We start from the raw sequence: 16,587 nt of genomic DNA on the forward strand, positions 1-16,587 counted from the left end.
ATTCCCTGTCCCATATTGGATTCACAATCTTAATTCCCATTTTGCAAATGAGGCCCAGAGAAGTGAAATGACTTGCCCAAAGTCACGTAGCAGACAAGTGACAGAGGCGGGAAGCCACGCAGTTCCCTGCCAACGGGAGAGAGAAGCCCGGTGTTCCCGGGGTCGGACGTCTGAATGGACCAAAGGTCTGGATGGACGTTGAGCTCCTTCCCTCGTTGGCGTTGGACAGCCCACCTCCCTGTCCGAAGCCCGGCGCTTGCCCCGGGGTCGGGGGGTGGGCCCCTCCGGCCCCTCGGCCAGGGTCGGGGCGGCCCGGCATGACGAACCTCCCCGGCGCCAACCCCTGGAACTCGACCGTGAGCCAGGTGGTGGGGGGGATCACCCTCGGGACCCTCATCCTGGTGGTCATCGGGGGCAACGTGGTGGTCTGCTTGGCCGTGGGCCTTGACCGGAGGCTCCGCAGCCCGACCAACTGCTTCACCGTGTCCCTGGCGGTGACGGACCTGCTGCTGGGCATCCTGGTGCTGCCCTTGTCGGCCATCTTGGAGCTGAGCCAGACCTGGGTCTTCAGCCAGACCCTCTGCAAAATCCACGCCAGCCTGGACGTCATGCTCTGCACGGCCTCCATCCTCAACCTCTTCATGATCAGCCTGGACCGTTACTACGCCATCACCGCCCCCCTCCGCTATCCCGCAGTGGTCACGCCTGCCCGGGTGGGCACGGCCCTGGCGGGGATCTGGACCGTGTCCCTCCTGTTCTCTTTCCTGCCCATCCACATGGGCTGGAACGCCCAGAACGCTCAGATGCCCCCTCACCCCAACCAGTGCAAGGTAGAGGTCAACAAGGCCTACGGGCTGGTGGACGCCCTGGTCACCTTCTACTTTCCCCTGTTGGTCATGAGCGCCACCTATTACCGCATCTTCAAGATCGCCCGGGAGCAAGCCAAGAGGATCAACCAGGCCGGGAGCAGGGGTCAGGGCCTCGGGCCTTGCTCGCCTGCCGTCAAGGAGCACAAAGCCACGGTCACCCTGGCGGCCGTGATGGGGGTCTTCATCATCTGCTGGTTCCCTTACTTCACCGTGTTCGTCTACCGGGGAGTGAGGGGGGACGAGGCCATCAACAAGACCCTCGAGGCCGTGGTCCTGTGGCTCGGCTATGCCAACTCAGCCCTCAACCCCCTCCTCTACGCCGCCCTGAACAGAGACTTCCGCGCAGCCTACCGCCGCCTCTTCTCCTGCCGCGGGACCCGATCCTCCGCCCACCTCGAGTCCACTAGCTGGAGGGAGAAGAGGTCACTCGGACCGCTGGTGAGGAATGAGACGGAGACCTCACTCGATCCGGAACCCCCGGACAGGTAATGTCCCCTCGGGCCCCGGTTCGGGAGGAGGAGGAGGAGGGACATGGCGGAAGCCGAGGGTGGTGGCCAGTCAGCGAGTCGGTCGATCGTATTTATCCAGCACTTACCGGGTGCGGAGCACCGTACTAAGCACTTGGGAGGGGACGATGCAACCATACAACAGAGACATTCCCGTCCCACAAGGAGCTTGGGGTCAAGAAGGGGAGACAGACATTATTAGAAAGAAATTACAGATGTGGACATAAGTGCGGTGGAGCTGGGAAGGGGGATGAATAAAGGCAGCGAGTCGGGGTGACACAAGGGAGTGGGAGAAGAGGAAAAGAGGGCCTCTATCGGGCACCCGCGCTGCCCTCTGACCTCACGTCCAGGCTATGCCCGAGGAGGAACAGCGGGAGCGTCCAGTCTGGAAGGATCTCCCCTCCCCGCCCGCCTCCGGCCTGGAACACCCTTCCTCTTCATATCCGATAAACCATCACTCTCCCCCCGCTTCAAAGCCTTACTGAAGGCCCATCTCCTCCAAGAGGCCTTCCCTGACTAAGCCCTCCTCTCCTCTTTTCCCACTCCCTTCTGCATCACCCTGAATTGCTCCCTATACTTATCCCCTCTCCCAGCTCCAGAGCACTTCGGTCCATAGCCATAATGCATTTACGTCTATTAGTGTCCGTCTCCTCCTCTAGACTGTAAGCTCGTTGTGGGCAGGAAATGTGTTCTACCGGCTCTGTTATTTTGTACCCTCCCAAGTGCTTCCTACAGTGCTCAATAAATGAGATCGAGTCAGGGGACGGTGAGAGAGTGGGTTGGTTTGGGCGGAATAAAGGAAGTGAGCTGGGATGCGGTACAGTGCTTTGCACATAGTAAGTGCTTAATAAATATGATTGAATAGGAATAGGATGCAGTGGGAGAAGGGCAGGTCTAGGTAAGAGAGAGAGAGAGAGCTGTTAGGAGTTTACTTTGAAGACAATAATGACATCACCCCTCAGCCTTCTCTTCAAGGGGCTCCCACCCCGATTCCTTTCCCCTATTTCCTTCTCTCCTCTCTGGACTCTTTCTGGGGTCTCCACTTCCTTTTTTTAACAGTATTTGTTAAGCGCTTACTATGTGCCAGGCATTGTTCTAAGCACTGGGGTAGATACTAGCTATAATCAGGTTGAACACAGTCCATGTCCCACGTGAGTCATAATCCCCATTTTACAGGTGAGGGAACTGAGCGCCAGAGATGTGAAGGGATTTGCCCAGGATCTCACAGCAGACAAATGGCAGAGCCGGGTCTAGATCTCAGGTCCTTTTGACTCCCAGACTTCCCCTTTGAAACCTTGCTGAACCAAGTTTACTCAGCACTCCAACCGGAAACTGACTAATTTGGAAAAAAGGGTTTCCCCCGGTCTCTCGCCATTTTCCAGGAAACACAGCGGGTTTCGGAAAAGACTCAGGAAAAGGACACGGCCAAGTGGAAGGAGCACGGGGTTGGGAGTCAGGAGCCCTGGGCTCGAATCCGGGCTCTGCCACGTGTCTGCTGAGTGACCTTGGGCAGGTCACTTCTCTGGGCCTCCGTTACCTCATCTGTCAAGTGGGGATTGAGACAGCAAGCTCCACATGGGACAGGGACTGTGTCCAACCCGATTTGTTCGTATCCACCCCACTACAGCGGCTGGCACGCAGTAAGCCCTTGACAAACATCCTAATTATTATTATTATTGTTACTTGCCTGGGTGACACTGGGAAAGTCCCTTAACTTCTCAGGGCCTCGATTTTTCCCATCTGTAAAATGGGGATGAAATTCCCATTCTCCCTCCTCCTTAGACTGAGTCCCGGGTGAGGCAGGAAATGTGTTCCATCTGATTATATTGCATCGGCTCCAGGGCTGGGCACCGAAGCGCCAAACAAATATCACAGAAATTATGAAACAGGTGGAGGCGGCCGTGGCGATCCGGCCAAGTTGGGAAAGCATCTAAAAATCATAACAGTTGCTCACATATTTATTAAGTGCGGTCTGTATACCAAAGCGCTGGGGGAGATACAGTATGGTCAGATCAGACTCTGTCCCTTTCCCACCCGGGGTTCAGTGTGGCCTAGTAGATAGAGCCCAGTCCTGGGAGTCAAAAGGACCCGGGTTTAATCCCAGCTCTGCCGCTTATCTGCTGTGTGATCTCGAGCAAGTCACTTCACTTCTCTGGGCCTCAGTTCCCTCATCTGTAAAATGGGGATTAAGACTGTGAGTCCCACGTGGGACAGGGATTGTGTCCAACTTGATTAGCTTGTATCTACACCGGCGCTTAGTACGGCGCCTGGCACAGAGTAAGCGCTTAACAAATGCCACAGTTATTATTATTATTCACAGTCGAAGGGGGGAAGGAGCACAGCACACACGCTATTTCCCCTCAGCCTGGGGGCAGGGGAGGGGGTAAACCGCCTTATTTGTTGTGGGGAGGAATGAGGGGGTACTGACTCAACAGGACGATCCCCAGCTCGGGCATAGCCTGGGCACCCCTGGCATCTGGCTTCCCCATTTCAAATATAAATACAAAATCCATCCCCGCACGTCTGTCGATAACCTTGACGCTGGGGAAGGGCTACAGGGCCGTTCATAAAGAAAACGATTCTTCACCAAGCCTGACGCCCCCGCCTCCTCCAACCTGATTAATCATTCAATCGATCGTATTTATTGAGTGCTTACGGCGTGCCGAGCAATAGTAACGATTGTGATATTTGTTAAGCACTTACCATGTGCCAATCATATTCTAAGCACTGGGGTTGATACAGACTAATCAGGTTGGACACAGTCCCCGTCCCACATGGGGCTCACCGTCTCGATCCCCATTTTACAGATGAGGTAAACAAGGCACGGAGAAGTTAAGCGACTGACCCAGTTAGAACCCACTTCCTCTGACTCACAGGCCCTTGCTCTTTCCACTAGGCTTCTAGAACACTGTATTAAGCGCTTGGGAGAGTCCAATAGAGCAGAGTTCTCCTTCCCCCTTAGACTGTAAGAGACAGAGTCTGATCCGATTGTACTGAATCTACCCCAGAGCTTGGCTTTGCTGTGCTGTTGTTATGTATCTGTTAAGCGCTTACTATGTGCCAGACACCGTACTAAGCACTGGGAAAGATACAAGATAATCAGGTTGGACACAGTCCCCGCCCAACATGGGGCTCACAGTCTCAAACCCCATTTGACAGACGAAGGAACTGAGGCCCAGAGAAACGAATAATAATAATTCTGATATTTGTTAAGTGCTTGTGTATTAGGCACTGCGCTAAGCGCTATGGTGGATACAATCCCTGCTCCATATGGGTCTCACAGTTTTGATCCCCATTTTACAGATGAGGTAACTGAGCCCAGAGAAGCGAAGTGTCTTGCCCATGGTCACACAGCAGACAAAGGGTGGAACGGGGATTGGAACCCAGGTCCTTCTGACTCTCAGGCCCGGGTTCTATCCAATAGCGTGCTGAGCTGTGCTTTGCTGGGAAGCTGGCCTGGAGGGAGGGCTTGGGGAAGACTTTGCAGAAGAAGGAGTCACTGTTTTGAAATTCTTCTAAGAAGGACAGGGAAATCCCAGTTCAGGCGGGGCTGGGAAGGGCGAGGAGAAGGGAAGGGGCGGGGGAGAAGAGAGAGGTGGAGAGGGGGAGGGAAGGGGGATGGAGAGACGGTCAGGGGTGAGGGGAGAGGAGGAAGGGGCTGGGGCAAGTAGGAGGTTCGGATTGGGGGGCAGGGGCTGGACACTGGTGAGGATGGGTGACTGGGGAGGAGGAGAGAGGCTGGGGAAAGAAGGGAATAGTAATAATAATGATGGTATTTGTTAAGCGCTTACTATGTGCCAAGCACTGTTCTAAGAGCTGGGGTAGCTACAAGCTAGGCGGGGGAAGGGGACCTGGAGGAGGAGGAGACCTAGGAGGAAGGGTCTTACCTGCCCATTTTCTCCCTGCTGGCCCAAAGGGGAACCAGGGGAACCAAACAGGCAGAAAGCCGCTAGCCACAACACGCTTAAAGGGATGGAAGGATTCAGTCCGAGGCCTTGTGTACCTCCTCATCAGGTCCCCGGGTTCTCTGAGGCACATCCTCGCTCACACAGCTCCATCTCTCCCATACGCGCTCCCTCCCTCCACCCCGCTGCGCACAGTGAAAAATGGGGACCTTGTCCCTCTCTGTCGTGCCCCCCCCCCCCCCGCCCGAGTTAGCTGGTCAGTGTGCTGAGGCTCGGAGAAGGCCAGGCGCTGAGTTCGGGTCCTGCCTTTTCTGTGAATTGTCTGGCCTCGAGCAAGCTTCTGCGTGCATCCGCGTCCTTGCTCGAGAAAGGAGAAGGACACCCTGACCCACTTCCCAGGGTGTAAGCGTGAGGAGGAACAGAGAAAATGGGTTCCCCAGCTATCAGACCCCCGCCGAACCAACCCATCCTGACCGCAGAGGGAAATGAACTTCATTGCGGGGTTTCAATTCCCCACCTATAGGAGGGACGCGTTCTTTTTTTTACGGTATTTGTTAAGCGCTCGGTACGTGTCAGACATTGTACTGTGCGCTGGGGTAGATACAAGCTAAACAGGTTTGGACACAGTCCCTGTCCCACATGGGGCTCACAGTCTTCATCTCCCTTTTACAGATGAGGGAACTGAGGCACAGAGAAGCGAAGCCACTTGCCCAAGGTCACACAGCAGACAAGTGTGTTATTCATATATTTATTTATTTATTTATACTGATGTCTGTCTTCCCCTCTAGACCGTAAGCTCACTGCGGGGAGAGAATGTGTTTGTTTATTGCTATATTGTACTCTCCCAAGCGCTTAATAGGGTGCTCTGCTCCCAGTAAGCTCTCAATAAATATGATTGAACGAATGAATGGAGAACCCGGGATTAGAACCCAGATCCTCGACTCCCAGGCCTGTGCATTTTCCACTAGCCCACACTGCCTCACTACTTACTGCTTCTTGGACCCTTCTTGAGCAAGGGTCGGGGGGGCAAAGGAGAGTGGAACCGTAACGCTGTAGTAGCAGACGGAGTGGTGGTTGCGACGGTGACACTGACGACGGCGACGGTGGCCATGGCGACGGTGACCGTGACGACGGTGGCGACGGTGACCCCGATGACGACGGTGACCCTGACGGCAGCGACGGCCTCCGTGTCTGTCCTCGCGCAGGAAGGCTGTCCGGCCCTGGGCCCCGGCTCCCGACAACATCCTCTCCTGCTGCAAGGGCTGGTGGAGATCCGACCTGCTTCCGCGGGGGACGGCGAAGGTCCCGGGGGCGGCCGCGGCGATGCCAACCACAGCGACGACGGTGACGATAGCGACGGCGACCGGGGAGGAGGGTCCGCTGCGGCCTTCGGAGTCCCAGGGAACGTGGGCCTTGGGACCCCCGACCTCAGGAACCCCCTGGAACTCCCCAGGAATCCCGTGTCCACTCCCCAGGTACCCCAGACGTTGTGACTCTGAGCCCCCCCGCGTGCCCTGAGGGACCAGGGCCCTCCAGGCGGTGTGCAGAGGTGAGGGAGATACCGGCGTGGGGCCTGGGTTCCAGGCCGCGGGCACCGCTCTGAGCAGGACAGTCGAGGGCTCAGCAAGGGCCTACCAGAAGAGGTCACGGGGGCAGAGGTGGGGATCTGACCGAGGGTGGGCCCCCATCAAACAGCCCTCTACACACACACACACTCCCTCCTCCTCCTCCTTCCCCCCCCCCCAGCCCCCCACCAAAGACATCCAGGCTCTCTCGAAGCCCCCCCGTCCCCCGCCCACCGGGCAGAAGACCCCATCGTCCCCAGGCCCTGGATGGGGGTGACCGTGGCAGAGATCTGTTCCCGCAGAGACTCCGAGCCGGAACGTGGCAGCAACCGGTGCTGGATCGGAACCGAAACGGGAATAAAGTTTTTGTTCCTTTGATGGGAACTCTTCCTTCTTGACCACACTGGGGATGGGGGTGAGGCGTGGGGATGGCAGGCTGTGGCGGAAGCCTGGGTTCCCAGAGGCCGGGACCGGAGTCAGCTCAGCACGGAACCGGAATCAGCACAGACCAGGACAAGAATCAGCTCAGGCCGGGATAAGAATCAGCTCATCCCAGGGCCAGAATCTTCCCGCTTACTCACGCTGAGCATAGCCCATCCTCAGAGAAAGCCTCTGGTGATGAGGCTTTAAGGCTGAACAGCTCAGGCAGGGGCTGTCTGTCCCCTCTCCATCCCTGACTGTCCCCCAGTGACCCACCACTGGACCATCCGACACCCCGACTCTCCCCTCTCCATCCCTGACTTCCCCCCCACCCAATGACCCAGCAGGGATGTATCAATGTATCATATTTATAAGATGCTTTCTCCCTCTGTCCTTAAAGACCTCTTACTGTCCCCTCTTATTTTCCTCACATCTCTGGGACAGAGAGGGTTTACCACGATCTCACCGAAAAGCCGCGCGGCCTAGTAGGAAGAACCTGGGCCGGGGGAGTCAGAGGACGTGGGTTCTAATCCCGGCTCATCCACCTGCCTGCTGTGTGATCTTGGGCAAGACGCTTCCCTCCTCTGTGCCTCAGTTTCCTCATCTGTAAAAGGGGGATTAAATCCTACTCCCTTCTACTTAGACTGTGAGCCCCCTGTGGGACGGGTTCTGTGTCCAACCTGATTGACTTGTATCCACCTCAGTGCTTCGAACAGTGCTTGACAATTAATCAATCGATCCATCGATCGTATTTATTGAGCACTTACTGGATCCAGAGCACTCTTGGGAGAGTACAATATTACCGAGTCGGTAGACATGTTCCCTGCAATTAATAAAACTGTGATAATAAGGAGAAAACTGAGGCTCGGAGGGGTCGAGCAACTTGCCCCTGGGTTCTAATCCCAGCTCCACCACTTGTCTGCTGTGTGGCCTCGGGCAAGTCACTTCACTTCTCTGTACTTCAGTTATTTCATCTGTTAATGAGGATTAAGACTGTGAGCCCCATGTGGGACATGGACCGTGTCCAATAGATAAGGCTGCATCTATCCCAGTGTTTAGTAAAGTGTTGGGCACATAGTAAACGCTTAATAATTACCATTTTAAAAAAAACACCCAATGGGGGCAGTGGGACTGAACTCCATGGCTCCCGGAGCCCAGATCATGCTCTTTCCATTAGGCCACACTGTCTCTGAGATGGGGACAGGCTAGGCCCTGTAGGACTAGTAGATGTCACCTGGCCCGTGATGAGGACTCCCCCATCGACAGAGCCCTAGGGAGTTATCAATCAACCAATTAATCGTTGATTAATCAATATTTACTGTGTTCAGAGCACTGTACTAAGCGCTTGGGAGAGCTAGGAGTGGATACAACTACAACAGAGTGGGTAGGTGGTCTCCCTGCTCGTGAGGAGCTTACGATGGATCGATGGTATTTATTGAGCGTTGGACTAAGCGTTTGGAAGAGTCCAATAGAGAAGCAGCAGTGGTGCCGTAGTGTAATAATAATGTTGGTATTTGTTAAGTGCTTACTATGTGCAGAGCACTGTTCTAAGCGCTGGGGTAGACACAGGGGAATCAGGTTGTCCCACGTGGGGCTCACAGTCTTCATCCCCATTTTACAGATGAGGTAACCGAGGCACAGAGAAGTTAAGTGACTTGCCCACAGTCACATAGCTGACAGGTGGCAGAGCTGGGATTCGAACTCATGACCTCTGACTCCAAAGCCCGTGCTTTTTCCACCGAGCCACGCTCCTTCTCTACAGTGGCTAGAGCTCGGGCCTGGCAGTTGGAAGGTCAAGGGTTCTAATCCCAGCTCCGCCATTCGTCTGCTGTGTGACCTGGGGAAAGTCACTTAGCTTCTCTGTGCCTCAGTTACCACGTGAGTAGAAGGGGGATTGAGACTGTGAACCCCACGTGGGACAACCCGATTACCTTGTATCCATCCCAGTGCTTAGTACAGTGCCTGGTACATAGTAAGCGCTTAACACATACCATAGTAATAATAATAATAATTATTAATAATAGAACAGAAATGTTCCCTGCCCACAGCGAGGGTACAATCCAGAGGGGGATAGAAACCAGAATAACCCCTCCCCTGCCTCCTTCAAACTATGATTAGCTCAGTACAGCGTGGCCTAGCGGAAAGGGCTCGTGCCTGGGATCCCGAGGACCTGGGTTCCAATCCCAGCTCCTCCACTTGCCACCTGTGTGACCTTGGCCGGGTCACGTCACGTCTCCGTGGCTCAGTTTCCTCAACTGTAGAATGGGAATCCGATTCCTCTTCTTCCTCCTACTTGGACAGGGAGCCCCACGTGGGACAGGGACGGAGCCTGGCCAGGTTAACTTGTATCTCTCCCAGCGCTTAGAAGAGTGCTTGATACATAGTCAGCGCTTAATAATTACCATTTTTAAAAGCGTTAAATAAATCTTACTGAGCAGTTGATGATTCTGTCTCCCCCCAGAGGGCCTGAGAGGAGCGCACATTGATCACTAGGGGGCGGTACAACCCCACCGATGAGACCCCCCCCTTTTCTGGACCCCCCCCCCAGAGAGAAGGGGGGCTGAGCTCCCCATTCCAGCCCCTCCCCCCATCCTGCCACGACCCCCGACCCCCCGACTGGCCACTTCCCAAGGCTGTACCTGGAGCTCCACTCCTTCCTTGTCAGCTGTGTGACTGTGGGCAAGTCAGTTCACTTCTCTGTGCCTCAGTTACCCCATCTGTAAAATGGGGGTGAAGACTGGGAGCCTCACCTCACCACCCTGTATCTCCCCCAGCGCTTAGAACAGTGCTCTGCACGTAGTAAGCGCTTGACAAATACAACATTATTATTATCTGCTAACTCACAATCAAGCAACCGATCGACCGGTTTGAGTTTTTAACCTCCTGCACGGATGTGTGCGCTTATGTGCAGATAATAATAATTGTGGTATATATTAAGCGCTTACTGCGTTCCAGGAGCTGGACTGAGCGCTGAGGTGGATAGAAGCAAATGGGGTTGGACACAGTCCCTGTCCCACGTGGGGCTCACAGTCTCAATCCCCTTTTTACAGATGAGGTCACATGTATATCCGGAATTTCAGCACTTATGTCCCTATCTGTAATTTATCTTAATGTCTGTCTCTTCCTCTGTGTCTGTTTATTGTTTATTGTTATCCCAAGCGCTCAGTACAGTACGGTAAGTGCTTAATAAATACAACCGAATGTATGAATGAATGAAGGCAGACCACTGTATTAAGCGCCTGGGGAGTTGGTAGACGCGATTCCTGACCATAAGGGATCTGTAGGCTACAGGAGGAGACAGACTGTGATAGAACGTGTCTGCTAATTCTGCTATGTTGTACTCTCCCAAGCCCTTAGTACAGTTTTGGACTAAGGAATGGGGGGAATCCAATAGAGTTAGTAGACAAGATCCTGCCCCTTAAGGAGTTCACAGGCTACTGTGTGCACAGCCCTGCACACAGCACTGTGTCTGCTTATTATTATTTTGTACTCTCCCAATAATAATAATTACGGTACTTGTCAAGCGCTTACTATATGCCAAGCACTGTTCTAAGCGCCGGGATACAAGTTCATCTAGGTGGACACGGTCCCTGTCCCACATAGGGGTCACAGTCTTAATCCCCAGTTTACAAATGAGGTAACTGAGGCCCAGAGAGGTGAAGTGACTTGCCCAAAGTCACACAGCAGACAAGTAATAGAGCCGGAATTAGAACCCATGACCTTCTGACGCCTAAGCCCGTGCTCTAACCGCTAAAGGCACGCTGCTTCTCGCAGCATTTAGTACAGTGCTTTGCATGTAGCAAGCGCTCAATAAATACGATTGAATGAATAAAAGACTTGGGGAGTTAGGCCTTAGGAAAGGACAGTACGATGGATTTAATAGATACAACCCTGCTCTCAAGGATCTAAGACACATTAAAACTGTACAGAACACTGTACTAAGGGTTTGAGAGAGTATAACACAGCAGTAAAGGTAGCAGATAAGTCTATTTCCAAAATGGAAATCCAAGTCCCGCAGCAAACCAAAACGTCCCTCCGCTCCCCGATGCTTGAAATCTTCCATCTGCAGGCCCGGCAAACCAGAGAGGCGTCCCCGAATTTCCTCGGCTGTGATAGACAAGGAAAATTTGTCTGGAGATGGGATGAAGCTTTGTGAGCACTGTCTCTCTTCCCCCACTGATGATTAGAGACATCGCAATTTCCAAGTATTTCCAGGCCCGCTCCCCTCTCTCCCCTCTTTCGGAAGAACCTAAGAAAATGCTGCTGACAGGCTTTCTCGGGAAGGCTTTGTGTGGAGACTGTTGGCATAGAGGTATTTGCAAATCTGAAGAGAAAGCGTGATTCGCATGAAAGTCAATCATTTCCTTCCTGTCCGCACGGCATGAGTAAGTACTCTCCGAGACACTGATTCTTCCCACTAGTCCTTCTCCTTTTTGACCCTGTCCTCCCCCCATCACCCCACCACCTCCTCCTCCACGCCTCCACATCCCAGGTCCGCTTGATTTGCCTCATAAAAATCACCCCAGTCTCTAAAGGATTCGCATTTTCCATAACAGAATTTCCAGTGCCGCCCTGTTTGCATTCCTCCCGATTTTTTGTAAAGGCCTTTGTTAATAATAATAGTGGTGGTATTTGTTAAGTGCTTACTATGTGCCAAACACTGTTCTAAGCGCTGGGGAAGACACAAGGTTATCAGGGTGCCCCACCTGAGGCACAGAGAAGTTAAGTGACTTGCCCAAAGTCACATAGCTGATAAGTGGTGGAGCCGGGATTAGAACTCACGACCTCTGACTCCCAAGCCGCGGCTCTTTCCACTAAGTCACGCTGCTTCTCATAATGTTCCAGGCACTGTACTAAGCGCTGGGGTAGATACAAGCTAGTCAAGGATGGACACGGTGCATGTCCCACATGGGGGGGGGGGTCACATTCTTAAACCCCAATTTACAGATGAGATAACTGAGGCATAGAGAAGTGAAGTTACTTGCCTGAGATCAAACAGCAGACAAGGAGTGGAGTCCGAATTAGAACCCGGGTCCTTCTGACTCCAAGGCCTGGGACTTTCTGCTAGGCCATGCCTATCCCCTGCTCCCCAGAGATCTGCTCTCTCTCCCTCTCCTTTTTTTAATGGCTTTTAAGTGCTTACTATGCGCCAGGCCCAGTACTAAGTGCCGAGGTAGAGACCAGCTAATCAGGTTGGATGCAGTCCCTGTCCCACATGAGGCTCACATTCTCACTCCCCATTTTGCAGATGAGGTAACAGAGGCCCAGAGGAGCGAAATGACTTGCCCAAGGTCACGCAGCAGACTCCCAGCCCCGTGCTCTTTCCATTCCGCCATGCTGCTTCTCAATCTCTCTGCCCAGAAGGGTGTCTGTTGTTGGTGAAATTATATTCGCATTTCCCATTCAGCTCGATTAAACACACCAGGTTGCCCCAAGATGATTAAATTACAGTAATATAAAGTCGAAGGGACGGGTCCCACCTTGCAGAATCCAGCGGTTAGAACAGCGCTTGGCACATAGTAAGCGCTTAACAAATACCATAACCATTAAACTGAGGCCCCTAGGGGATGGAGGGGCTAGTCCTAAATCCCACGGGACCCCCAAAGGGAAGAGGGAGGGAGAATCCCAAATTCAGAGGCAGGACCGGGGCCTGCCCAAGCTCTCGGGGAACCAAAAGCTCGCTTTCCCCGACTTCAACACGCCCGTCAGATCCAGCTGGCATCAGAACCGACTCCCACTCACACACCGCACACACACGCACACACAAAACACACTCAAACACACACACAAATACCCTGAGCGGCCGCCGTGACTGAAGACTTTGACAGGCCTGCGGAGCGAGGGCTTGAAGAGAGAACACCGTTAGGCGGTGAGAACGTTTAGTTACTAACGAGGCAACGATTTAGATCGGGCCGCAATTAATATGCAATCTGAAGTGACTAATTAAGCATTTATTTGGGGGCCTGGATTCAATGACGGTTCTTCTATTTTTTTATTTATTTTTATTTTCCCACGTCTTTTTTCGCCGAAAATGAGACCTCACCGCCTCCACCAGGATGGGATAGATGAGAGTTGGACTCCCTCAAGCTGAGCCCCCATTTTCTTTACTCTGACACACTTCCCCACCAGCTTCTAGGGGGACCCCCCCCCATCACCTAAAGTACTACGACCACCCCCATCCCTATCACCCCTCTGCCACCTTCACCTCACCACCGTAGGATGTCCCCCCGCCACCTCAAGCTTAACACGGTCAAAACAAAGCTCCTTATCTTCCCACCCAAACCCTGTCCTCTCCCTGACTTTTCCATCCCTGTAGACGACACCACCATCCTTCTTGTCTCACAAGCCCGTGACCGTGGCCTTGACCCCTCTCTCATAATAATAATGGTATTTGTTAAGCGCTTACTAGGTGTCAAGCACTGTTCTGAGCGCTGGGGTAGATACAAGGTCCTCAGGTTGTCCCGCGTGGGGATCACGGTCTTAATCCCCATTCTACAGATGAGGTAACTGAGGCCCAGAGAAGTTAAGTGACACTCATTCAACCCGGATATTCAATCCATCGCCAAATCCTATCGACATGGCTAAAATTCGCCCTTTCCTCTCCATCCAAACTGCTTCCGCGTTAATACAATAATGTATTAATAATAACGTATCCTATTCCACCTCGATTACTTTATCGGCCTCCTCTCTGACCTCCCGGCCTCCTGTCCCTCCCCACTCCATTCCATACTTTACCCCGCCGCCCGGGTCGTTTTTCTACATAAACGTTCAGGCCATGTTTCCCCCCCCTCCTCAAGAAACTCCAGGGGTGGCCCATCCACCTCTGCATCAAACAAAAACTCCTCACCATTGGCGTTAAAGCAGATCACCACGTTGCCCCCTCCTAAATCACCCCGCTACTCTTCTACTCCAAACCGGCCCACACACTTCACTCCTCTAATGCCAATCTTCTCACTCTGCCTCGGTCTTGTCTATCTCACCGCCCGACCACTCGCCCACGTCCTGCCGCTGGCCGTATGTCCATATGTGTAATTCATTAATTTTTTTATATTAATGTCTGTCTCCCCCTCTAGACCGCAAGCTCGTTGTGGGCAGGGAATGTGTCTATTTACTGTTGTAATGCACTCACCCAAGCCCTTAGTCAAGTGTCCCGCACACAGTAAGCGCTCAATAAATATGACTGAACGACTACGACTGACTGACTGAATGACCCAGGACCACCACCCTAAGGCGTCGAGGGCGTCCAGGTGATAATCGGGACCCAATTTCCCTTCTTCCCTGCAGTCAGGTAATCGTGGAGGTACATGGAGCTGCCCCAACCCTCGGGATGTCTTGTACTGGATTCTCCCAAGCGCTTAGCACACTGCTCTGCCCACAGTAAGCACTCAAAAAATACCATGGATTGACAGATTGATCACCAAAGTCTCTCGGGAAGCTCTTCACAGACTTGGGGTCCGAGCCCCATCCTCTATGGGCAGGAAAGTTATCGGCTAATTCTGTTGGACTGGACTCTCCCACGCGCTTAGTACCGTGTAGTAAACGCTCAATAAATACCTCCGATTGACTGATCTAGGTCCCTGCTTCCCATTCCCTGTCTTTTCCTGGCAGGCTGGAAGCTACTCTCCGGACCATCAGTTATCCAATTTGGAGTTCCCAATCGGCTGCTAATGTGCATTTCCAGCAGTTGATTTTGTTTTCAGGTGTGTAATTAATTTTTAATGTGATTACTCTCTGAGCAGTTACCACAAACCCTTCGTAGGGGGTAGGAGGAATTTCTGAGGGAGTGGAGGGGGGCTCAGCTGAGGGCTGGAGTAAGTCCAGGGGCCAGACATTGGGAACTTCTAGACCGTAAGCTCACCGTGGGCAGGGAATGTGCCTTTTTATTGCTGTATCGTCCTCTCTCGAGAGCTTAATACAGTGCTCTGCACACAGTAAACGCTCAATAGATATGCTTGAATGAATGATCCCTGATGATAATGCAGAGATGATCGCAATTTTTTTAGGAGGGGGTGGGGGAGGTGGTTCTGGAGAGGAGGTGGGAGTGCTTTAAGTTAGGTTGGGTAACCTGAGAGGACTTTATGGAGAAGATTTGTGCTCTGTAGAGTTTTTAGAAGTGGGAAGTGATTTGGCAGAGAGGAGGGCAAAGGAAGGCATGCCAAGTTGGGGGAACGGTGCGAATGCCACCAACTGTGAACCACCCCAGCACCAAGTCCGCTCTTCTCACATGTGTGGGAGCCCCCAGTCGGGCTACAGAGTCGAGGCTTTGGGGGAGGGTGGGTGGGGAGGAGGTTAAGCGCGGCCTCTGTAATCATCTTTTCTTTCTTCCGTGTTCCTTTCTCCCAGGGAGAAACCAGAAGATTGAATGCCTTGGGAACCACTGACGAAAAAACTCGGAGAGCCCCAGACGGTGTATAAATCAAGGGGCCGACTGCAGCTGGTCCGCATTGCACTGCTCTGAGGCGTTCAGTTATGGATGTGTCTGCCCCGAAGCCCTCCTCATCTCCCTCCCTTCCCCTCACCTCCAGGGAGAGGGAGCTTGGAGAACCTCCCTCTGACTTCCCCGGTTCTGCTTAACAATCAATCGACCAATCAATATATATATTTTGAGTGCTTACTGTGTGTGGAGAAGTGTAATAATAATAATGTTGGTATTTGTTAAGCGCTTACTATGTGCCGAGCACTGTTCTAAGCGCTGGGGTAGACACAGGGGAATCTGGTTGTCCCACGTGGGGCTCACAGTCTTAACCCCCATTTTACAGATGAGGGAACTGAGGCACAGAGAAGTTAAGCGACTTGCTCAAAGTCACACAGCTGACGAGTGGTAGAGTGGGATTGGAACCCATGACCTCTGACTCTCAAGCCCGTGCTCTTTCCACTGAGCCACGCTGCTTCTCTGTACTAAGAGCTTGGGAGGATATAATGCATCAGAGTTGGCAGACACAATTCCGGCCCACTGAGGAACTTACGGTGCACAGGAATAATGATAAAAATCAGGAAAAAAACCCACTGTGGTATTGATGAAGTGCTTACTGGGTGCCAAGCACTGTGCTAAGCTCTGGGAAAGATACAAGACAATCAGATCGGACACGGTCCCTGTCCCACACGGAGCTCACCGTCTAAGGGAGAGGGAGAACAGATTACAGGTGACAAAACTGAGGCCCCGAGAAGGGAAGTATTGTACTCTCCCAAGCGTCTGGTACGGTGCTCTGCCCAATCCCTGTCCCATCTGGGGCTCGCAGTTTTAATCCCCATATTACAGATGAAGTAACTGAGGCATAGAGAAGTGAAGTGACTCACCCAAGGTCGCACAGCAGACAAGTGG

The 16,587-nt window shown here is 53.0% G+C and overlaps 1 protein-coding gene across 5 annotated transcripts; it reads left to right on the forward strand.

The window, feature by feature from the left end:
* The first annotated feature begins 35 nt into the window (after positions 1–35).
* Positions 36–15,907, forward strand: HRH2 (histamine receptor H2). 5 transcript variants are annotated; one of them, XM_029053535.1, is made up of 3 exons: positions 36–1,354; positions 14,874–14,965; positions 15,609–15,647. In XM_029053535.1, exons 1-3 carry the CDS (start codon positions 192–194, stop codon positions 15,644–15,646), a joined length of 1,293 nt encoding a protein of 430 aa, XP_028909368.1. In that variant the 5' UTR covers positions 36–191; the 3' UTR covers position 15,647. The 5 variants fall into 5 exon arrangements, with proteins under 5 accessions (XP_028909368.1, XP_028909371.1, XP_028909369.1 ...); XM_029053538.1 differs by lacking the exon at positions 14,874–14,965 and having other exon boundaries at positions 15,609–15,907; XM_029053536.1 differs by lacking the exons at positions 14,874–14,965; positions 15,609–15,647 and adding an exon at positions 11,335–11,937.
* Positions 15,908–16,587: the final 680 nt, after the last annotated feature.

Source organism: Ornithorhynchus anatinus, chromosome X2, assembly GCF_004115215.2.
Source record: "Ornithorhynchus anatinus isolate Pmale09 chromosome X2, mOrnAna1.pri.v4, whole genome shotgun sequence".
Taxonomy (NCBI): Eukaryota; Metazoa; Chordata; class Mammalia; order Monotremata; family Ornithorhynchidae; genus Ornithorhynchus; species Ornithorhynchus anatinus.

Excerpts from the sequence above, each read along its gene's own strand:
- HRH2 (XM_039910544.1), top strand. The coding sequence starts at position 192 with ATGGACGTTGAGCTCCTTCCCTCGTTGGCGTTGGACAGCCCACCTCCC. Across the intron at positions 1,355-6,485 it reads GATCCGGAACCCCCGGACAG|GAAGGCTGTCCGGCCCTGGG; the intron begins GTAATGTCCCCT and ends GTCCTCGCGCAG.